This window comes from Cyphomyrmex costatus, unplaced genomic scaffold, assembly GCF_001594065.2.
Source record: "Cyphomyrmex costatus isolate MS0001 unplaced genomic scaffold, Ccosl1.0 scaffold193, whole genome shotgun sequence".
NCBI lineage: Eukaryota > Metazoa > Arthropoda > Insecta > Hymenoptera > Formicidae > Cyphomyrmex > Cyphomyrmex costatus.
The window spans coordinates 1,326,547-1,349,706 of record NW_017275965.1 but is presented as its reverse complement, the minus strand read 5'-3'; the positions used below and the strand labels follow the sequence as shown (position 1 = coordinate 1,349,706).

The window sequence follows — 23,160 nt, the reverse complement described above, 5'->3', positions numbered from 1 at the left end:
ACTTAATCAGAAAAATGTTCTCTCATTCAGAAAGAATGATACTTTGTTGAAATATCTAAAAATTTAGCCAGATACAAATTTAAATTCTGAAAATAATTTTATTACCATCAAAATAATTATATAAGAAACAGCATGATATAATTATTTTGATGGTCCAATAAAATTATTTTTAGATGTGCATTTGGTAAATTTTTAGATACTTCAAAATCGTTCTCTTTTTCCGTGAATCATATTTCACTTTGGCTCCTTGCGGAAAGTAATCGGCCGTTAATTACAAATTCTAATTCGGGCATCGCGAATTGGTAAATTCTCGGGAAAAGGGTTAACTTAAATTCGAAAACTTAGCTTTCGTATCGCGATCTCAGGTATTTCGTGGACCTTCGTTCGAAATCCATGCAAATTTTCGAAGCTTCAAGGCCGGTGGGGGTCGCCGATCCCTCCACCGTTACTTTCTCGCAGGTTGGCGGACGCTTTTTGCTCGCTCAAAATGCCGATCGGATTTAGACCGCAGACGAGTTTGCATGCACCAAGTGCAAACGCTTCTTTTCCTCGTCGTTGCCAAGAAGGCATTGCCGAGGGAGTCTCTGCCGCGAGAGTGTCACTCTGCTCAGTGTTCCAGGACCGTCGCGGTGACTTAGACGAGCGTGGAGGACTGTCGTTGGCTCATCTCAATTCCGCGAAGTGCGTCGGTTGATCGAGAACTTTGACCAATCTGGATTTCCATCCGGTTGTTTCGGCGTAGCGAGCTTGGAGCCGCTCCACCGTTTCCTAGGAAATAAGGCCACGTTGCGACTATGACGCGAATAAAATTCGTATAACGCGAATAACTGGCGTGTGCATAGTGCGTGGGCGACAGTGCTTTTCGAAGGTGAATGTCTCGTCAGCCGAGCAGTTGGCTCGCAGACGTTCATCGTTAATGAGAGCACAGTAATTCGTGAGATTTCGTGAACTTAAATAAAAGCGTAATAGAAGGATCTGAATGTCGACAAATTTAAACGTTTTGTTGCGGCTCAATTTATGTAACTTTAGCTCGTGATCGTTACGATAATAAAGCAGCCAAATTTACAGAATTGTAATATTTCTTTTGTTCGCGCGTTATGACGTTCATAATAATTTCTACATCTTTCGTTTTTAATTTTTGAGAATAGGAGAAGACCGAAGAGTTTTCGCGAGTGTTAGATCGACATTTCCGGGTTTCAGAGAACACCGTGGACTCCGTGTCCGAAAAGACTCTGCACAGTCTGAACCTATCGTGCAACGGTGAACCGGTGTCGCCATCCGAGAAATTGGCAAACGGCAGCAGTGAGACATTGCAGAAGTCACACCTTACTCCCGATGAGAAGAAGCTAAACGCCAACAATGTTCATCACGGTAGCCCCGAACCAGAGCTAACGACAGCGAAGAAGCCTAGTTACTTGGGATTGGCGTGCAGTATAAGCGGCTACTCGGGCATCACCAGGTACGACAGTAAATTGAGGGAAGGATTCCGCTCGAGAGACAGCAGCCCTGGCACGAGATTGATCACGAGAGACACGAGTCCGGCAGGTTTCAGGTGAGGCACTGGTGTCACTTTGACGCCGTTTAAAATATACACGCGAATCTCGATTTAATAAATGAAATCTGAAAAATTGTAGATCCAACGAGAATCTCAACGTTCCGACGCCTCAATATCCACCTAAAAGCCAATCGATATCGCCGTTAGCAATGGAAAGGCAAAACGGATTCACGAACGGCGTGAAGGAAGAGTGCAAAATTGAGACATACATGGAGAGCAGAAATTCGATCAGTATGGCATGCCAAGGCTACTCGGAAATCGATAAAGCAATATCGTTGCACGCAACGTTTCCCGAACTCAGTCCCATCAGGATGAGCAGTGCAGCTAACAAACGAAGTCCCGGATTGTCGCCAATAATGTCATGCGGACAACAGAACAAGTCTATGGGGACAGATTTCTCTACTCCGAAACAAGGCGTCACTAATCGTAAGGAAAACTCTCTTCCATAAATGACTTTAATATGCAACAAAAAAATTAGAGAAATAAAATCAATATTAATATATTAATTTTCTTTCTCTATAATGATTCTTAAATAACTCTTTCTTTACTCTTTTTGAACTAAATTTAAAGTCTAATTATATTATTTTATTATTACGAATTTATTTTGACATTATTGTCTCAAGTTTTTATTTGTATTAAAAAAACGGAATCCAAAAATTCCATAATTATAAATAAGATTTCAAGAAATTATAATTTTATAGTTAATGTCCTCGGATCCTTTTAAAAGCGAGCGATCCGATATAATATTTATCCGATATAATATTATCTGTTACATATATTTTATATTAAGCAACAAAATTGTAGTATTTTTTAAATTTATTTGATATTAGTGAATATAATATTATTAATGATTCAATTATTCTGTATTGAATAAGTTTTTAACATATAGATATATTATAATATTTAATTTATACTTAAATTCATGTCAATAAGTCATGTTACATTGACCCATATCTATTTATATTTTGACATTACCGCTGATATTTAACGATTGTTTCTTTCGATATATGTAAAGGATACACGCGTTATTAGTTAGTTTGTTTTGTACTTTCTTATTTACAAGTTCTGCTGTATAACAGTATATTTCCTTTATTTATTTTTTGTTATAGATTATTTTAAATTTTTCTTATTGCTATCAAAGAGGATTCAAAAAAGCTTAAAGCTTTTAACATCAAATAATAGTTTTACATCAATTGTTAAATACTCGTTTAAAAGTACGCACTTAAATCTTTCTAGAGTGAATTAATTCCTTTATATTATCGTTTATATTTTATATTTATTTCAGATTTCTTTATTTAATTATTTTCGTTCTGTTTTTTTGTAGTTTCAGGTGCATCGTTTACTAATATTCTAAACGGCTCGTCAATAGAAGTTGAGAATCAAGTGTTAAACACTTCGTCGAGCAGCGAGAAATCCTTTATTCAACAACGAGTGGAGCGGTTGTACGGTCCAGGTGCTCTAGCGCAGGGTTTCTTCTTCAAACGCAGCATCACTAAGCTAAACATTAGTGACAGTAGTTTCAATAAATCCAGTAATAACAATGACATTTCGACAGACAACGCGAACACGGAGGAATCGTTAAAAAATTTGCCTGTACTGCGACATTTGCGCCCGGAATTTCGAGCACAGCTCCCTGTAGTCAGTAGTAGAAAACCCACAGACGGCACGGAACAAGTAATAAAGCCATTACAAAGGTGAGTTCTGTATTTTATAAATAAAATGTGGAAATTACTTTATTTAATTTTTCATTTTTGACAACAAAATGTTTTTACGTTCTCAGGATAACGCCAACACGGAAAACCGACCAGATGAGTTCTCAAACTATAAATTCACAGACCAGTGTAATAAGAAGGATTCCGATTACTATAGAAGGTGATATACCGCAACGTGATACGACTAGTAAAAACATACCTGATCAGCAACCAGCCGCGCCGAAAGTAGTGTTACCTGTATTAGAACCTAGCGCCAGCTCGACGAACATAGCGAAACAAGTTCAAGAAGCGGAAAAAGTAGTTGAAGAGAAAGATGGTCATTATTTTATGAAGGTAATTGGAGAGTAAATGTGTATATTACACGATATAAAAACCTATATTCTCGGTTATAAGAATTCATACATATTATGTTTTCAGTTGTTGAAACAAGAGACAGATAGACTGCTATCGTTGGCCGCATCTGCAGAGGCCGAATTAGCCAGCGGCGATACTGTTGCACTGCCAGAAGAGGCTGCTGGTAAGCTGCGATCTGCCGCAGGCAAAGCTAGATTGTTAACCTCGCAAAAGATGCAGCAGTTTGAAGGATTATGTCAAAAGAATATCGTAAGAAAATTTCTAGTTGGTTATTTGGAATATTAAACGAATAACAAAACTAGCGACTCATATCTTGATATTTTAGAATCAGGTGCCAGACGAAGAATTTCCAACGACAAACGAAGACTTGGCTGGCTTCTGGGACATGGTGATGCTACAGGTTGTTCAAGTAAACGAACTCTTCGACCAGATAGAGAAATTAAGGAAGTCGCAATGGCAAGAGGTATGAACAAATTATTGTTGATACGGAATCGGGGCATCTAATTTTTTCAATTTATATTTCTTCTTTTCACTAAAAACTAAATCTTTTTAAATTTTTTGCGATTACACCTTCAGTACTTGTTTTATATATTTGTAGGTCGTACCAGATAAGAAAGCCTCGCAACAGAACGGTAAACGTCGAGTCATACCAGTCCACAAAGCGAAACCGACTGCGAACAGCGAGGCGAACAAAAAGGCGCGTGAGGCGAGGGAGCAGGCACGACGACAAATGATCGAAGAACGGAGACGAGCGATGCGCTCCAACGCGCAGAATGTCGACAATTCCGTTGAGATCTTTGCTCCTGAAACGTAACGATAAATTGAGTCCGAGTTTGACCAAACAATACTATAGCTCGTCATTGCGGCCCCTAAGAAATATTAGAGTACATAGACCGTCAGTTCGAACGTGAAAATAAAAAGGAAGAAAGAGCTTAGCTCGTATACGAGACGGTAACGCAGTCAGCTTCGGCAAAAAATCAAATTCGCGCTTGTTATATAATTATTCATTCAAAATATTATCCTTTGCTGCGTACGCGCGTGAATTACACGTGAGTTAAGCACGGCGAGGAACAGGAAAGTATTAAGCAGATAGATTATGTAATATGTGTTGAAATTGCTAAAAATTTAATACTACTGCAAATAAGAAAGAGAATATACACACACGTTAACGAGGGCAGGCGTTTACGTTTTGCAGAAATTTCTTTTTTTTTTTATCGCGAGCTTCGACGCGTCATGCATTATTCTGAGCATTCTAGCGCAATAACGCGACACGATGACTATGTGTTGCCTCTTGTCCATAGAGATATTTTATAAACGAAAGGTGGAAACATTTACTGTAGCACTTTATCAAATTGTTTTTCTACGTTACATGTCTCTGGATGGACATTATTAACTTATATTTATATAAATAGTAATAAGTTGCGTGTGTGCTGCAAAAGTTAGCAACTGAAGAAGGTATGTGGTCCCGCAAGAATCCTTTAGTGGAAATCAGTCGCATTTTTAAAATCAAGAGATGTGGCGCGTCTAGGTTAAGGATAAAGAAATGAATTTGAGAATTTGTAACATATATATTGACTTGATATTATATAATACTTTCTGGCAAGAAAATGCATTATTTACTAATTTATTCAAGATAGATTCCATTTTGATAATTCGTAATTTCCTTAACCTAGACAGGCAATTTATTACGTAGCTTATGTATGTAAATAGAATTAATAAATATTCACATTTGCACAAGGCTGACTCTACGCCAAGTGTTTGCCTAATAGCTTTTTCTATCAGACGTCGATAAAGTTTCCCCCGTTGAGAAGTATCAACAGCAGTTAGGAGTAAAAGGATTCCTATTATTCTTATTATCGTATATATATTGCGCGTCTCATGCCGATAAATATTATTTTATTATTGTTCTAATAATGATTACGTGTAATTACATCCTCACGTCTCCTGCGTAAAACATGGACATATAAATTAATTCCGTTCTCTTTAGAAAGAAAATTCTGTTCTCAATAATAGTATGTTTCCAGATTTCGCGTGCGAGACTCATCGCGCCACTCGATAGCTGACATACTTTTTGAGATTCTTTGTAAGATGATTATATTTAATGATTTATTGAATATTGCATATAACTCGGAACATTTATCGAGAAAAAAAAGAGAAAGGGAGAGAGAGGTATATCGGATGCGAATGCGTGGCAAATGCTGATAATATCTTTATCTTATTATCGTGACGGATCTCCGCGACGAGAATCCGACTGTGATCGACGTATGTGTCACATCCGCCGAATTTGACATTCCTGCGACAAGAGTATCTCTCGTCACGACACCATACACTTTTCTTCGCGTAATTGTACGTTACTCCTCGGCGTCCAATCAATGGTCAGCGGTTCTAACGGCAAGTCATCAACCAAATAACTCTCATACTCTAAGTAAATAATCACACGCTCGTCATCACACACGAACTGTAATCGCGATTTTGTTATAATGTTATATTTCTTATTATAATTGCCAATTACACTCGTCTTATTCGAAATTTTCATACAAATTCCCGGATAATTTATTAATTGTTAATTCCCTTGGTGCCTTCATTATTTATATATGTGTACATAATCGACTGACAGCCGATAATTTCATATACATGTATCTATTTAAGTTATACCATTCAATCGAATTTCACGAAATTTGTTGAGAATAAAATAAATAAATTCCATTATATATATTATATATTTATCAATCAGGCATGCCTGAAAACACCGTGAAAAAATATTAGAGATAACAGATGTTGAGAAATAATTAGATATATTCTTTCGTTGCGACAGTAGAATACATTCACCTTTATTCACGTCGAGTGAACAAAAAACGAACATCCACACATTTTATTTTATATTTCTCTTTAACATATAAAAACATGTATAAGATATAAAATAGGAATTCTCTGCGAGCATCGTAGGCGTCAGTATAAATTGCGGCACTAAGTGTGGAAAGACGGTAAGTACATCCAATATTTGATCATTGTGCATACAATACGTCGCGTATGACATTCACCAATAATGTTCATTTGCCTTGCAAACCCATAATTAAATTATTCGTGCAACAATTTCGACCACGATAAAACTTTCGTCTCATTCTGCTGCGCGATGAACACAACGAGGTGAATATTTCTGGTTGCACTGGTTTTCTTCTAGTATCCCATTTCGACGCCTCGCACCGTGGCACCCATTATGGCGAGGCCAGACCCCTCGCTGATTTTATTTGCATGCTCAGGCTAAGCATATTAGGGTCTTTCCTTCGTTCATTTTGTCCTGGACCTTGTCACTGGCCGTCGACTTCTCCGCCTGTCCGCTAAAAGCGGCGCAGACGAAGGTGAGAGCAACGCCGATCGCCGCGCTATAAAACGCCCAGCCTGTGGAAGAAACGATCTCTTGACAAATAAGTAAAAAAACACCTATACTCGAAACTGGATTTTAATATTTTTTAGTGAATTTATATTTGTTTTTTTTTTTCAATACTTTAAACTACACGTCAACACAATTGGTTTTGAAACACAGTCCTAAACTGAAATTAGAATAACAATATAGTAAACAAAATTGATTTTTTTATATTCTGTAGATTCTCTAATTTAAAACATTCAGTCAAGGATAGTCTTATATTTTATTTTTTTTTATGTAGCAAATCTAAGCAGAATAAAAAGTCATGATGACATCAAAATGATATTAAAGTAGCTCCAAAATAATTATTAAAAAATCACTTTTTGATCAATCACGATTCATTTTACATTATCGTTATCTATTCTGTTTGGGAAAGTCTATCATTATTCTTAGAACTGACATTTTCGTCGTAATTATTTAGAATAAAACTGTCTCTTAAAGAAAAGTAAAAAAATCTAGTTCTTTTTTAAACTAATTTTATAACTTTCGATGTTGAACATTTCATTTACCAAGACTGCAGTTAGCGAGATAGAAGGCATCGGCTTCGGGACCGCAGATCCTCTGTACTCTTTCAGCACCCCAACCGGCAGGATACAGAATCATCCCGAAAAGATATAATATTCCTATAAAAATGAATATGCAAGAATAGAACGACAATACAAAAAGTACGCTTTACATAGATGCGTTTCCCGATTATTTGATTTGTAAAATCATGACAATGGGATCGCTTTTTAAGGCATTTATATTCGTTGATTATTCCGGGCACAACCTTTCGCCACAATGGAGGTTGCGTCATTCGTACTCTCGAGATACCATTGTCAGGCTGAAAACACATTACGCACATGGAATACTCAGCTGCAACGAAGCGATCATTGCTTTCTGGGATCTGCGTCATTCTTACTAATGTCACTGAGAACAGGCCAACAAGCTTTAACCATATCGGGACAAACGTTGTAGTTTGTCAGGAAGAAAAAATTGTTGGGACCTAAATCCTGCTACACGTGAAAGAAAAAGAAATACAAGTATTTTTTTTTTTGTTTTGAAAAATATCGCTCATCAATTCAAGGATTATGTATCAGCCGCGAGCTAAGAAGCTTAGTCGGGGTTTCATCGTTTCGTCATCTCATCATCTCAATCCTCGCCTCCGTTATTGAGAAGCAACATTACCGGCAACGGCTTGCGCCACTCCCGCCAGATTGAAGATGCTCTTGCGGCCGATGCTCTGCACGCAGCATCCGAGCAGGGCGGCTATCACGGTCACCGACATCGCCGCCAGGCCCGCGGACAGGAAAAACAGGGACGCCTTCCAGCATCCCGGGAAGACGTTGGAATCCGTCGCAAAGCCGTCGACGTTGAAATTCGCGCAGTGCGTCTTGCCGAATAATCTCGTGCAACGATTGTAGATCCCGACGGTTGGTGTATACAGTTCCGTTCCGTTTTCTGAAGTTTCGAGGCGATAAACGATATATTATTTCAACAAATAGCCGATTTTAAACAACAATTAACTTAATCGGCAAAATTACTTAAAATTATTTAATAAAATAGTACCGATCGATTAAGTTAATCGAAATAATGACCCTAATGGTCCGCGATGATTCACCTTTGATAGCGAATAACGGGGATTTCGATATAAATTTGATTTGAATTGAAGAAGCTACTTACTTGTGTCCTTAATGGTCGGTGGTCCTACAAGCCATCTGGGAGTGATGAGGCCTGATAAAACTGCCATCAACGCTGCCAGAGATAAGAGCGTCCATAACAGACTGCGTCCAGTGACTATCACATAGCACATGCTGCCGATTGATTGATTCTCTATCTATGCCATATTCTTAGATCGCTCGACCGTGTCTGAAAAATAACATATCGATCCTTCATAAATTTTACATCTATCCTGCACTTAACAGGACGCTAAGCGTTCCAATTACCGACATAATTAACAAATGAGAATTCGTAAGAATTCTTCAAATTCCCGTTAAATAGGATTCGATGTTGGTAATTAAAGCGGTCGTGTTGCCTCTACCGACATTCGTTTTTAATGAGGGGTCGTGAACGAATAAACGCCAGAATAAATGCCTTTCATATTAGTATTTCAAGGAAAACGATGCGCGTCGTCGTTATTCGTGGTTCTCCTTCGTCGAGCGCGGGCATTAAAAGCGTGGCTGCGATACGAACCGAAACACGTAGGATACACAGATCTCGGGTTACGGCGCGGCGGCCAACAGTTACGACTTTTTATTCTGATTTCACGGAAATCGTGAAAGGGCACGGGGCCTCCTCGCCGGGTATAGAAATCACTCGACCCTCGGATCTAGCTCACGACACCGTGGAATCACCGACAAACGGACGCCGTAAGACATCCGTTTCGTTCGTGATCGACTCCGGGATCAGACCTTTGCGGTCGTCCCGGGAGATAGAGCGGTCTCTCAAAAGCACCGCCAATGATTTCCTTCATTGGAACAACGTAGATTAAAATAGGACTTACTATGAAGAATTTAATTAGACTTTCCAATAATTTGATTTATCACAGAATGAACGATTTCGTTGAAGTATCTAAAAGTTCAAATTCTCATTCAGGTTTGTGTCTAGCTAAATTTTTGAATACTTTAGCAAAAGTGTTTCTTTCACGCAGGGAATACGAGAAATATAATTTTATCGTAGTGATCGAGGGTGTTAAGAGTTTCTAATTTATTTGTACGCGAGCTCATTAATATGAATTTTAATATCAAGAGTTTTTTCTATTTAAATAATCTTTGAATATGATTAATTCGAAACGCAACCACTGCTCATCTTAGTTTTCAGTCGGAATAGGCCACTCTTCCCGAGACGTGTTCGTGGGCGGCGCTTTTTCGCCTTTTATGTCACACATCTTGCTCGATACCACTTTCTCTCTTTTTCTCGCGAGCGAGTGAGCGAGCGAGCGCACCTCTCAAGATTTCCTTGTGCTCTTCAAACCCGCAAACTTTAATCATCCCGGCCTCTTCACCACCAATCGAAAGGTTCACTTTGATCTCCACCGGCAACGAATCAACCAAGCAAAATGCGATCTATATATCAAATATGAAAAAAAGTACTTTCAAAACTTGAATCTTTTAATACAAATAAGCGAAGAGAGTCATATTCATGAATCAAAGCGGATATCCAATAATATTTTCGCGTGAATCTTACAATTTTCAGTTCCAGCAAATTGCGTGTCGATTATTTGTTGATCTTGTAACGCAGTCCTGAATTAAAGCTGAATTACGCGCAATGCCAAATTAAATTGACAGGCAATTTGATAATACCGATGTCAATTCTATGAAGACCTTAAAACACTGTAAAGAACTTGTCACGAAAAATATCCCAGCCAGAATTCGAACCTGGATTTATTCATTTCGTGATGGACGTTTTATCAATTCGTCCATTTGAATTTTTTGTAATTTTATATTTGTGAGTTTAAAGATCCAAACATCTCTTCGAGCTACGCGTCAAATTTCAAAGTTCTACTCAAACCATCGAATTATCGAAAAAAGAAAACACTCAACAGTATTATCGGAGTATAGTACCAAAGAAAATCGTTGGCACTGTTGCTTTTATTTCCGTCACTCTGCCTGCGACCACTTCACAGAGTGTGTTTACTTAGGATCACCCCCTAATCGCTGTTTATATTTGCGCTGTCTCGAACCCCGGAACATAAATGAATCTCTCTCTCTCTCTCTCTTTCTTTAAAAAAAATGACGTTGATGTATCGCGAGGGTGTTGTAAGAAAACATTGCTTTAAACCAGATTAATAGATCTCTTTAGCATTTTGACGACCACAAAAATCGAGAACTCTACTTATCAAAGCGTTAAAGCACTGTTTTCAAATAACTGTAAAACATAATGAACCCTGATATAATTCATCAATTAGCGATAATTAATTAGCTGCCATCGTCGAGCGAGTCATCTCTTCTATACTTAAGCGATTTTCCATCGCGTTCAGCTCCTTGTTTCGGCGTCCCACGATAGTCCGCCTTCGCACGTGTTTAAGAATTAATGAGCCGCTGGTTCAATCGTTCAATTGACAATCTATGCAATTCGAAACGAAGAGAGACAAGCGCGCTGCGTTGAACGCGCGCGTGGGCCGGCTGCTGTCTGCCCGACAGGCAGCTGCGCGTTTTTCACCTTTTTCTTTTTACTTTAATTATACCGGCTTTATTGTTACGTGTAGCGCTGCCACGCCTTCTTATAATGCGATACGGGCCCCTTTCGCCAAGACCGCGCGAGCCATCGAGTCGTGAATTAATCCTCAAACTCATACCGGGATGTCGACGCCTGCGGCGTCAAGTTTGCACGGGATTCTTCCCAACTTGGTGTCACTTTAATTATACCATCGTTCATCCATTCGCATTTTTGAGTGCAGTCTCTGCGTGCGAGTTTAAAACGGTCTTCGCCGCGCGAAGAGAACCAGGCTTATATAGCATCGTGGTGAAATCGACCGCGCCAGACACCAGAGATCTGGGCTTACAAGCAGATTATTAGCATTCTCCGTTGACTTACGGCTTTTCGGCCGTGAGTTACCGGACAGAGGACCCATTGGCGGATGACTAATGGTCGGAGCGTCTGTGCAACGGCTGGGAAAGAGGAGGGAGGATATTGCATTCCGCGAAGATGCGTGAGCCGAATGAAAGATTCAGATACCACCCACAGACGGCCCAGAATAGGATCCGAAACGTATACTGTATATATAATCTTGCGCGAAAGGATAAAGACGTGGAAGGATCCAGGACAGATTCTTAATTTATCGCTTACGGGCAAAAGAAGGCAGCGTCTCGGTAAGCTGTCGTGGAAGTGAAATCATTCGTCTGGAGGTGGAAGAGATCTCTCAAGGGACCCTGCCGTGGCAGGATTAACGCGCGACGCGAATCATCTTAATTGTCCCGAGAGAGCCTCTACCCGCGGCGTTTGAAAACAAGGCACCTACTCTCCTTACATAATCTCGCGAGTGCGCCATATGCGAGGCAGCTGTTGGACAGGTGCTCCCTTGCATCTCTTGTCTTTGTCCTCCTCCTTCATTCTCCTCGAGATCCAGTCTACGAAGAGAGGAAGAGAAACAGAGAGAGAGAGAGAGGAGGTGAATCACCTTTTTCTTTTTTTCTTTTGTAGCTTCACCAAGCCAACGTCTCGCTTACCAGTGATTTTACCCGTAGTGATTTATCGCAATTCCGAGGGCGATCGTTTTCCAAGCGATCGACCAGTCCTAGACCCGTGCCGAGCGTGCGACCGATCTGCCACCATCTACGGGAAATCTACATGAGACGTAATTAGACTTCCAATCGCGCCGTGAGTCATTCGACATGAACCGTGTAACCGACAAGTGGAACTCAACATGCCAGTTGATTATTGCCAGACACTTAAAACGACGTTCCGAAAAAAAGGTTTGACGGAGAATTACAGTTTTATTTTGAATAATAAATTACCGGATGTAAGAACGTGAAGCTTTACAAGATCTGAAAATATATGTTTCATGTACTTACATATATAATGCATACACAGTTTGAACCGTAAAGCTTCAGGATATATTCGAGATATCCATCTTATGCTTGTTTCCGCCAATGTATTAATTAACTTTAATTACTCGATTTAACTTAATTTGTGTCTTTTCTAGTTCTAAAAATTAAAAGAGATAAAGTTGAATCGAGATTAAAGTTAATCTACATTAGCGGAAACAGGCATAAGATGGAGACATCCTGAAGTTTTACAGTTCGCAGAGGATGTACGTGTAAAAAAACATGAGGCGCTCATGTCTGTGACAGATTTCGTCGTTCATCATCGCGACGATTATCGGTATCGATTAGCGGAAGTGCGGCGATGTATACGCAAGAAATTGCTTCCGAGCGTGAGAATTCACGCGTGATAAGCGTGTCTGGCGTTGCAGACCGCAATCCTAACGACGGGATAATTAAGAAACGACGGCCCTAAGGCTTAACGGTGATCGGCTCGCAACGAAGACTCGATTAAGATAACCGCCGATCGGTTTTAGGTCCGGCATACGAGCGATCCATCGAAAAGAATCCTCGTACGATCGCAACGATTTTAAATTTTTCGTCATTTCTGGACCGACGTGTAATTTTCGCGCGCAAAAGAAATGTGTCGTTTGTATTTTTAGAATAAAACGCATCGCAGTCGTGCGAAATGCAAAGCGGCGGAAACGTCTTTGTAGCAGAAAAGGCGGCTGTCTAACTATTATAAAATGTAATATGATCGGTTCGTGCCCTCGCGTTACTTGAACTTCCAGTCACGTATATAGATCGCGTATATGCGATGTTTAGATTAGACACGCGCTGAAAATGATCCGTCGCGTTTAACGGCGGCACTTTTGCCGCACTCCCGGGTGTGCACGCATACAAGTTTGTTGTTAACGAGCTTATCTCGTGCCTAAGGAAGTTCCACACTTGCCGCCCGCGTCTGCGTGCATATTTCTACGCGCACGGCATTAATCGCCGAAGGCGATCGCAAGGCCAGCACGATTAGGTGTGCCCGTTTTAGCCGCGCTTTCCTGCGCTCGTCGCGTTTCAAGCGAAATGGATGAGACGAGTTTGAGTTCCCCGGAGAAATAGAAGGTAAGAGAGAGAGAGAGATGAAGCATTTATTATTACTTTAGGGCAAACCCTTTAAGAACGTATAAGTGAACAAGATTTTCAATAAAAAATAAGCGCAAGATAAGAAGAAGAGAAAAGAGAGAAAAGTTAAACGTCTGATATAAAGAGTAAAAAGAAATATAATGCAAAAGAGAGGTACATAAAAATAAAATTATTTAAATAAAGTAAAGAAGGCGATAACATAATGACTGAGCGAGAACATAAAGGAGAGAGAGAGAGAAAGAGAGAGGCAGAAAGTGAAGACGAAACGAAGAAACAAACTCAGGGAACACGTAACTGAAACGGATGGATCCACGGGCGATTCCACGAACGCCGTTAATCACCGCAGTTGCTCGAAATCGAGATTATTTCCGCACTACTCTTGCAAGACTCACGCGATCTCGTTGTTTCACGACGCACTTAGAACCATGACGTTGCTCGCTGCCGGTTCTACAAGTAAGATGAATCCACGGTGGATTCAGAAATATCTTCGGAGGTACGAGCAAAAGGGCGAAAGACAGATCACGTTTATCAAGCCGTTCGAACTAGAGAATGAATTGATTCTGATGGTGTAAAATAATACAAAATGATTGTGCACTCCTCGTAATAAATTCTTCACAGTGTTTTAAGATGCTTATCAGCATTTCATATCATTAAATTGTTTATTTATTTAATATTTGTGATATTACCATCCCGCAGTTTAAAATTTCTTTCAAGATATATCTCGAATCAACACGTTGTTTTCCTGAATTGAATGTGTTTGTATTTAATCGTATTCGGTTCTAACGAATTTTGTTAGATTTATCTTACTGATATAAATTACGGAAAAGAGGGGAGAAGAGACTGGTTTTCTCTTTGAAAATTATAGATACTTCTTGGTCACTCCTCTGTTAAATTCCTACGATTACGAAAGGATGTGTTAATACGAAACTCCTGGCCACTAAGGTGAATTTGTTTATCATTTTTGACGAGCACCGCTGCCGGATAGCATTAACATTCTCTAACATTGCCGGGAGCACGCACGCACGCACGCAGGCGGCTTCATTTATGCGTGCACACGCACGAACGCCCAGCCAATTTATATTTATGATGTATCGGGCCTCGATGACACAGCGACTGGCTATGCTGAACTCGGACCAGCGTGGAGAGAAGGCTAGGAAGAAAGGACAAGATAGAAGCAATAGACAGAAGAGCGGCCGACTGGGAGTGGGAGGGAAAGGAAACAGAAAGAGAGAGACGAGAGGCAGCGAGAGAGATGAGAGAAAACACCCACGGAATGTAAAACGGTTCAACTGCTTGTTCCTCTGTGGGTTTACTACCACTTCCGTTCGACTTGATTGCGAAAGAGCGAAAAATTCACGACGGACAATACATATATATGTAAGCTCGATATGCTAAAAAGGTACGATCGCACGAAACTATACCTACCACATAAATTAAAACTCCGTTTTAAATATCCTGTTTGTAAATTAGAATTCTCGGAAGTCAGAAATGAGGAGCTTCTAGCGGAGAATAAAAAGAAAGCCAAATCGTATAAAATCGTTATCTTGAAGTTGATCCTCTTCGTATTTCCCTCGACTTCCCCATCTTCTCGTTTGGACGAGACATATTCGCGTGAAGCTCGTATTCTTTTTTCCTCCTCTTTATTCCTATCAGGGACGTATTAAATGCTCACGCTCGTAAAAGTAGCCGATTCGATTGGCGGTCGTTACTCTTCCCTACAGCTCATTCTTCTGCGCCCGCTCGCCACGTGTTCGGCCAGCTCGCGCATTTGCGTGAAAACGAAACACGCGGTGCATTTTAATGATCGTTTCGCGGACGTCGGCTTAAATAATGCGCGCCCATGCGTGACGCTACTTCACGAGGAAGGGTTCTCGAAGCGGAGAAGAGCGGATTTCCCGATAAAGTGGGCGTGACACTCGTGAGAATCCACTTTACGATTTCGATTCATAATCACTGTCGCAACATGCAGAAGATGGAAATACATTCTCATTATTCACGCAGAATTTCTTGCTCATCCCTTTCGCAATTTTATAGTATCATTATATGGCTGTCTAAGAAGAATTACATGCAGCTGTACTACATGGGTGAGCATAAGAAGGCTCTTCAATGGAAATGCAAAAATGCTACTACCTTAAGTTTTACTTTTTTAATATGGTGCAGTTTTTTTATTCGAGGTACGAAGATACATGTCACTTATTTGTTCGAAATACCACTCGAATTTTATTTTTTTAATTCGGTACAACAGTTTTTGTTCAACGTACAAAGAAGTATGTATCGTTTAGATTTTATTTTTTTAACGAAAAAATATGTATGAAACGTCATTATCGTCGCCCGGACTGCGGAGAGGGATGTGAAAGATTCCTTGCATCACAGAATCTGAATCAATTGGTGCTTTCAACGGTTGTCCATCGTATCTCTCGATGATAGAGTGATTGAAAGCAGAATGCAGTTCTTTGAAGATCTTTACTAATAATAATTATTGTCGTATATATAAATATTAGTAACGTTCTTCTGAAATTTCTCTTTTCCTCTATTCTTTATATCAAGTATTCTCATTTCCGATTAACCTTCTCGATTCGATCATCATTTCGTGTCTCGTACACCTAGTGCTCTGACCCACTTGAGAGCTGGAAAGAAAAGACCCGGTCCCCATAGTAACCGGGGAACACCCTTTTGTTCCATCAGTCGCTCTCTAGACGCGAGTCGCCCGCATTCCTTTCTCAAAGAAAAAAGAAGAACAAGCAGCCCCCTTCCGCGTTGAAAAAAAAAAAGGAATAAGGTGAATTTACAAGCGGCTGGTAACAAGCGATCGACCGGCTGCACCGAGTTGCATCGGCAACATCTGGAAATACGATTTGATCTCAGACGATCTCTGCACGTTTTTACGCTTTACAGCACCCGATGCAAAAACTACTCAATGGAGAAAAACCGCGAAAATTTTTAAACTTGGAGAAAACTTGAGATTAATTTAAATTTCCTCTCTCTCTCTCTCTCTCTCACTCTCTCATGTTATTAAAATAAAATAAAATATTTCATTTAACTATTATGATTCCGAAGTCGCGATTGCATACGTTTTAGTTTTTTTAGCCGTAAAAAACCGAGAGATTCTCACATAAACGGAATACGATTGCAATGAACATTCCACAGACTATCCCATTTCACTGACGATGAGCAACGAGGAAAAATTCCATTGCGATTATCGTGTTACGCATTAAATTTCATCTATATAAGTTTCATTTTCCATTACTCATCGAACGTGCTTCCAAAACAAACGTAAAGATAGACGGCCCGGAGAATAACAGAACCAGAAGACCAACCAACTAGAGTAATGGAAACTTGCCGGTTGGTCCATGAAACATAACTACCGACGACAAGGCGGTTTAATTGACGTCGCAATTTGTACCAATTTAGCGCCGCCCGAAATTAATATTAACGATCGCGCGCGGGCAGCAAGTCGTGTTCCCGCGTGCAGAGGAACGAAGCGGACTGGGAGGAAATTCGAAACCACCCCGGGATGCATAATTCATAATACCAGGTGATTACGGCGCGCCCTGACATCGTGATGTAAACACTCGTAAATCGATGCAATCGGTGAGAGACTCGTGGAACGCGAACGAGCGATGATTCTGCATGACGAGAACCCTTACTCCTCGTAATGATAATCCCTTAATCTCTTCCGCAATGGATTGGCGCAGCCATAAATTTTTGTTTCGCTCCGATCTCCCCGAATAACTCGACGATCTCGTGCAAAATAATTATTATTCTCGTCGGAATTCCCTTAGGGGAATTTCATGGAGGACGCTGTTTAAAAATTAAAAAATACAGTTCCTTATAATATTTTTTAATATAATGGCATTAATAATGAAGAAAGACACGGCGATAATCCGCAAACCTTCTCGTATAATTGAAGAAAATACCCGTGAAAGCACCAAAAACGTAATATTTTTTAATATCGCATAATTAATTGCGTAATTAAGAAATTACAATTATAGGATAATACAAATGACAGTAATTTGGACAACGCGGCTTATTTTTCGTCTCGTTGAAGTTCTTTTGTCAAGAATTTTGTAAAGAACTCTGTTTTTGAAAATTAAAAATTCCTTATATAGAAGATTCCTTAATAATAACATTGCATAATTAAGAATCTGCAATTATAGAATAATACAAATAACAATAATTAGAACAATGCAGCTTACTTTCTATCTCATCGGAATTCCCTCGTTAGGAATTTCGCGGAGAACGCTGCTTGAAAATTAAGAATTATAATGTTCCTCATAATATTTCTTGATAGTAATGTTGCATAATTAAGAAACTACAATTATAGAATAATAAAAGCGACAACAATGTGGCTTACTTCTCGCCGCCTCTCTTCCGTGTTTGACCCAGCACGGTTTCTAGGCAAAATCGGCGTTTCATCGACAAGTAACGTTTCGTGGTTTAGCGTATCGAACACCGGAAGTTATTGTTTCGGTGGAGCACGCGCGATTCCTCGATCGTGTTCAATCGCGGACTCGAAACGCGCACATAATCCAACTCGCGTGCAGCTCACTGGACGCGCAGGGCACGACTGAAGAACGCGCGGCGTTCGCTGGAGCGGCGCTATAACGAGTAACGAGACGCGAACTTGTCAGCCGCCGCATATAAGCGGGGACAGAATCGGACATGAATCTCATTTCGATGATAGATCGAGAAATCTATCATGGGCGAGACAATGAATATGCGCGTTCATTGTGATAACCAAAATTTTCTAGAGTCTCAAAACCAAGTAAAATTAGGCAAACGTATAATCTACATGTTTTACATATCTTAAATATTTTATTTAAATAACTTCACAACTCTCTCATCGTTTGAATTGTACCACAATATACAATTCCAATTCAATAGTGACTCGAATAAATTATTCAGCGAATGTTCACCGATTTAATTATGCAATTGTGTTAAAAAAATAATTTAAAAAGTGTCAAACGTTTCACTATCGCTTTTCGACAAGTTGGAAGATTTTTCAAGTGTGTATAATTTGCGACAATTGTGAAACTTGTACGATACATATAAAAGTATTTCCTTCAAAAACCAAGCAGGTATGTTTAAACAAAACTAGATTATGGCGTCGAATTGTTTTCTATCAATAGCGTCACATTATGAATAATTCTGTTCCGGCAAGAATCAAACAGGAAATATAAAAGTTGCTTTATACTTCAAATAATATTTCTTTCTTTACCTTTATCATAATATTATTAAAAAAGATATATTATAATAAAAAATATAATTAAATAATAGTTAATAATAGTAAATATAAAATTTTTGTAAGAACCAAACAAGTCCAGAAATTATTTTTTTTAATGGGTCTTCAAAATATTTATCACAAATTTTTGAATGATTTAAAAATAAGATCTTTCAATTTATTTTTTGAAAATATTTAACTTTTTGGACTCGTTCGGTTTTTATGAAAAACTATTTAATAGTATTTTTCCTCTACTTTCCTATAAAGATTTATAACCTAGAATTTTGTTTTATTAGTCAAGCGCGTGCAACATCGATTTAAGACAGCTTTCCGTTTATCCCCTCATAGCACGAGATGTGTCATCGATTGAGCCTAGAGTTTCACGGGCGTCATTTGCGGCGCCGTTAAGGCCCTCGAGACACAAATCATTTTGGTAATCGTCCCCACAGCGTCCATAATTACAGACTTTAATCTTACAAAGCCCGACAGAGCCAGTCTTTATCGCGCGACTCGATCTTCGCCGCCTCCTGTTACGTAACCATGCATCAAAGCTCGTTCAATACTTTTCCTGAAGGCTTTTCCCCGTCTCTCTCCCTTTCCCCCCCTCATTTAGGTTACGCGTGGCTTCGTAGGGGTTAGTCACCCCTATATTTCCCGAGCATTAGATTACATGTCATGTTCGCAATGAGGGGTGCCGTAGACATCCCCAGTGCTCTGCGAATATATTATATGTAAAAGGTCGACTTGTTTCAATTACAAGATGAAATATTAAAAATCAAGAATTTCTATTCTGGAAAAATCTGTAATAATAATCACTCAACAATTTGAGAGTAAAAAGTTTTTTAGAAAATATTTAAAAGCTTTTAAATACACCAAGTGTATTATAAAAGAAGAGGGACTTACATAATTACTGTAAAAAATAATACTCCTTTTTTGTGCAAGAAATAAATATATAATCTTGAAAAAATCCCCTCGTATATAAACAAATTTTTGTAAATCGAGAATTTTGATTTTCATACTTTAAAGTTCCGAATTCATCATACTATATATATTATATTATTTTGATAGAGTTCAACAGTAATAATGTTTATTTTACAACAGTTGGAAGTTTTCTTCGTTGAAATAGGATTATTTTTTAGATCCATAAAGTATAATTCAATCGACACAAAGTGTTCACTAAATGCTGTTTTCTTTTGTAAGCGGCCATTATATATATTGAACGCTTTTTGTCATTTTGTTATTCTTCTATTCACAATAGAAATCGCTGAATAAACAATATTAGGAGGTTAAACATGTCAAGCAGAAGAAGCAAGCATGCTGCGTCAATAAAAGATCGAGAATCCTCAATAAACAGTTAGTATTTTTGTTAGAAAAGTTATAAGGAATTAAAAGAAAAATAGAAATGTAGAATTATTAACATAATTGATATATTATATTTTTCATTAATATTATTTGCTGCAACAGATTATTCGAGAAAGAACTCTCAAGAAAATTTTATTACAGAATTTTTGACACATTGCGAGGAATATGACATAGAACAGTTACCTAGTTTTGTGGTAAATTTTCAGAAATATTATTATAGCAAAAACCTGCTTGTATAATTCATTTCGATTACAGAAACATTGCTCTTTTACAGATCAGAGATGGCATAGAACAATACACAAAGATTGAACCAAAAAAGAAGTATTTGATGCACTAATTTGATGCACATTAAAGCCATCGTACACAAGTCGATGTAAAGATGTGTGTCTTATATAAATATATAAATAAATTAAACCGCGAAATTCTTGATACACTTTATTATATGCTGCTTTAATATATATTAGAGATAATTTTATTTCATTTTACACTCAGACTAAATCAAAGTGCCATAGCTTTAATATGCATCAATGCGTTAAAGCATTTAAACCGAATTTGCTATAAATATTCCGACTATTCCTGAATATTCTCATCGGGTTTTGAAATTCACGGTTTATTTAGGGTCAAAATGGACCAGAATATCCCTATCTTTTACGTTTCTTTTGAAAATCCTAAAAAGATGGAGACTGTACGGAAACTGGAATGTAAAGATAAGTCGTGGAAATACATTAATGTTTACAAATTATAGAATTTACAATTAATTATAATGATATATGCGCCTTCATGTGCTTGTTAATATTTTTCATATTGCACGACAGGAAGTATCGATTTGCATCCTCGATGCATTGAACACTACGCTGCAGAAATACAACACTGTCACGGTGCTTAAGTAAGACAAAATTTGAAAATCGACCACGTAATTTGACATTGTGACAACTGATAATTGTGTTCTCTCAGATTACCCAGTTGTCAGATAAATGCCTATGGTATCCTGCAGATAGCACAAATGCTGACGGAATTTGAATGTTTGAACGATTTGAATCTGGATGACAATCCGAATGTGCAAGAGAATTGTTATCTGCTTTGCGCACCGGCAAAAAAGTGCATCGCGAATTCAATATAATCCCATCCGATATAATTCTCGCGACGAACGCCTGATTTATACGAAAAAATGCATGTTCCAGTTTACGCTATCTGTCACTGAGGATGTGTAAATTATCCGATAACGGTATACGAAAGATCGCAAACGAGTTGAAGTATCGGGACCCACCAAACGACCCAAAATTGATCGCTCTTAATGTGGCGAATAACGATATTACGGACATTGGTGCCGAGTATATCGCTGCGATGCTTCGAACTAATCGGTTATGTAGCTTCTAAATGTTTCTCAAAATTTTAATTTGATTGATGACACTAATCTGTCTCTCTCTCTCTCTCTCTCTCTGTGCAAAAGTAGTTTTAATAAAATGTAACATTCGCTGACATATTCGTAGATCTTTGCAGAGCGTGGTGTTAACCGGAAACGAGATACAAGACGACGGCGCTTCACTGATAATCCAGGAACTTGCCATGTATCTTTGACAGTAGCGATTAATTTAGACAAATTTCTTAATTTAAGCCGTTATCTTTAATGATATATAACGCGATAGGTCCACTTTGACTCATGAAGAAATCGTCGACCTTAGACGTCGCAGATTTATCGAATTGGAGGGCAAGGTTGATACATTATTTCGCCGTAATGTTACATTTTATTTGTTAATAAACCAATGATTATATATCATTATAGTTTATATTATTTATAGTTGGACAGCCGAAACACTCAAGAAAAAGAACAATTGAGAGAAAATGAAACATTTCAATATCAAAATCTACTCCAAAATTCTAAAATAAGTATGTTTAACGCTTTTCTGCAATTTGCTTTAAAGTTTGCTTTACATATACATAAAATAGTTCTCAAAATGCAGCGAGTCAAAATAATTCGTCATCAAAGATGAGAATCTCATTTAATTCTCCGTCGATGTCTGACAGCTCCATTCAAGTATTATTAATATAATTTTTATCATTTTCCTTTAATCATTAATGTTCTGTAATACATGTATCAAGAGGCTTGCAGATATCAAAAAAACTTCCGGACAACAATATTAATCATCCATTTACAAAAGAAACTGTAGCAATAAACGGTTGTGTAATGACTAGTGGAAATTTGAATTTGCAACATTTGAGCCTAAGTTGTAAGTTTTCATTGTATTATATATAAATGTACGTGGTCAGCTGATTTCTGTTGAACACGAACAACTTATTGCTACAAATTACGTGTCTACGTTTAGTTAATCGCCTGACGAATAAAACGTTGAAGAAACTGGTGTCGTGTCTGCATTACCAGAATTATATGCTATTAGGTAATTACAGCAGAGGGTTGCTACATGTATTTTTGGAGGTAACCGTTTTTAAATCACATGCAGTGTCAATATCCAAGATATTTTTACTTTGCAAGTTTCTGTCCCTATAATTATATAGGGTAATGACATTAAAAAGGATGAAGACTGGACAACGTTTCAAGAACTTTTGTGTCGCAGACGACAGAAGTATCAAACAATACGAGATGCGAACTTTAAAGACTTTGAAGATTCCATCGTATCGGTTGAAAGCGAAGTCTTGCGGCACAAAATCAGTGTACAGTTATGATTTCTCTTAATTGATTATTCTCGTCGATCGCTTTGGTTTCTAACATTTTTCTATTTAAAACATTTATAATTAAGACTTCAAAAGTCAGTGCTAATTTCCTTACTTATTCAATTAGCTTTTTAATATCATGCAAAGATTCTTTTACATTAATATTTTTAAACGAAAATATTACGTGAGTTAACATATTGTTGTGAAGTATTCGTTTATTTATTACAATTTATTTATAAAAGATCACTAGGAAATGGCGATTG

General features: G+C 38.3%; 3 protein-coding genes across 3 annotated transcripts in view; 2 read left to right on the top strand and 1 right to left on the bottom strand.

Annotated features, from left to right (window-relative positions):
• LOC108772909 (uncharacterized) overlaps window positions 1-6,221 on the top strand; it is a 41,037-nt gene extending 34,816 nt beyond the window's left edge. Inside the window, exons 7-13 of the mRNA XM_018538560.1 lie at window positions 1,201-1,552; window positions 1,635-1,981; window positions 2,880-3,249; window positions 3,336-3,600; window positions 3,685-3,870; window positions 3,947-4,084; window positions 4,220-6,221. Of these exons, the coding sequence (XP_018394062.1) occupies window positions 1,201-1,552; window positions 1,635-1,981; window positions 2,880-3,249; window positions 3,336-3,600; window positions 3,685-3,870; window positions 3,947-4,084; window positions 4,220-4,435 (1,874 nt within the window). The 3' untranslated portion in view covers window positions 4,436-6,221. The remainder of the gene's footprint in view (window positions 1-1,200; window positions 1,553-1,634; window positions 1,982-2,879; window positions 3,250-3,335; window positions 3,601-3,684; window positions 3,871-3,946; window positions 4,085-4,219) is intronic.
• Window positions 6,222-6,510: 289 nt separating this feature from the next.
• On the bottom strand, window positions 6,511-18,197 carry LOC108772819 (lipoma HMGIC fusion partner-like 2 protein). The gene is made up of 5 exons (XM_018538451.1): window positions 17,999-18,197; window positions 8,708-8,893; window positions 8,213-8,485; window positions 7,555-7,668; window positions 6,511-7,020 (listed from the first exon to the last, which is right to left on the bottom strand). The coding sequence occupies exons 2-5, from the start codon at window positions 8,835-8,837 to the stop codon at window positions 6,878-6,880; spliced, it is 660 nt and encodes a 219-aa protein (XP_018393953.1). The 5' UTR covers window positions 8,838-8,893; window positions 17,999-18,197; the 3' UTR covers window positions 6,511-6,877.
• Window positions 18,198-20,157: 1,960 nt separating this feature from the next.
• Window positions 20,158-21,604, top strand: LOC108772621 (uncharacterized). Its single transcript, XM_018538192.1, has 5 exons — window positions 20,158-20,218; window positions 20,330-20,421; window positions 21,043-21,113; window positions 21,182-21,325; window positions 21,409-21,604. The coding sequence occupies exons 1-5, from the start codon at window positions 20,158-20,160 to the stop codon at window positions 21,602-21,604; spliced, it is 564 nt and encodes a 187-aa protein (XP_018393694.1).
• The last annotated feature ends 1,556 nt before the right edge of the window (window positions 21,605-23,160 follow it).

Coding starts and splice junctions, on each gene's coding strand:
- LOC108772819 (XM_018538451.1), bottom strand. CDS start 8,837: ATGTGCTATGTGATAGTCACTGGACGCAGTCTGTTATGGACGCTCTTA. Junction 8,486..8,707: donor ACCGACCATTAAGGACACAA/GTAAGTAGCTTC, acceptor TCGAAACTTCAG/AAAACGGAACGGAACTGTAT. Junction 7,021..7,554: donor TCTCGCTAACTGCAGTCTTG/GTAAATGAAATG, acceptor TTTCTTCCACAG/GCTGGGCGTTTTATAGCGCG.
- LOC108772621 (XM_018538192.1), top strand. CDS start 20,158: ATGTCAAGCAGAAGAAGCAAGCATGCTGCGTCAATAAAAGATCGAGAA. Junction 20,422..21,042: donor AACAGTTACCTAGTTTTGTG/GTAAATTTTCAG, acceptor ATTGCACGACAG/GAAGTATCGATTTGCATCCT. Junction 21,326..21,408: donor CTTTGCGCACCGGCAAAAAA/GTGCATCGCGAA, acceptor TGCATGTTCCAG/TTTACGCTATCTGTCACTGA.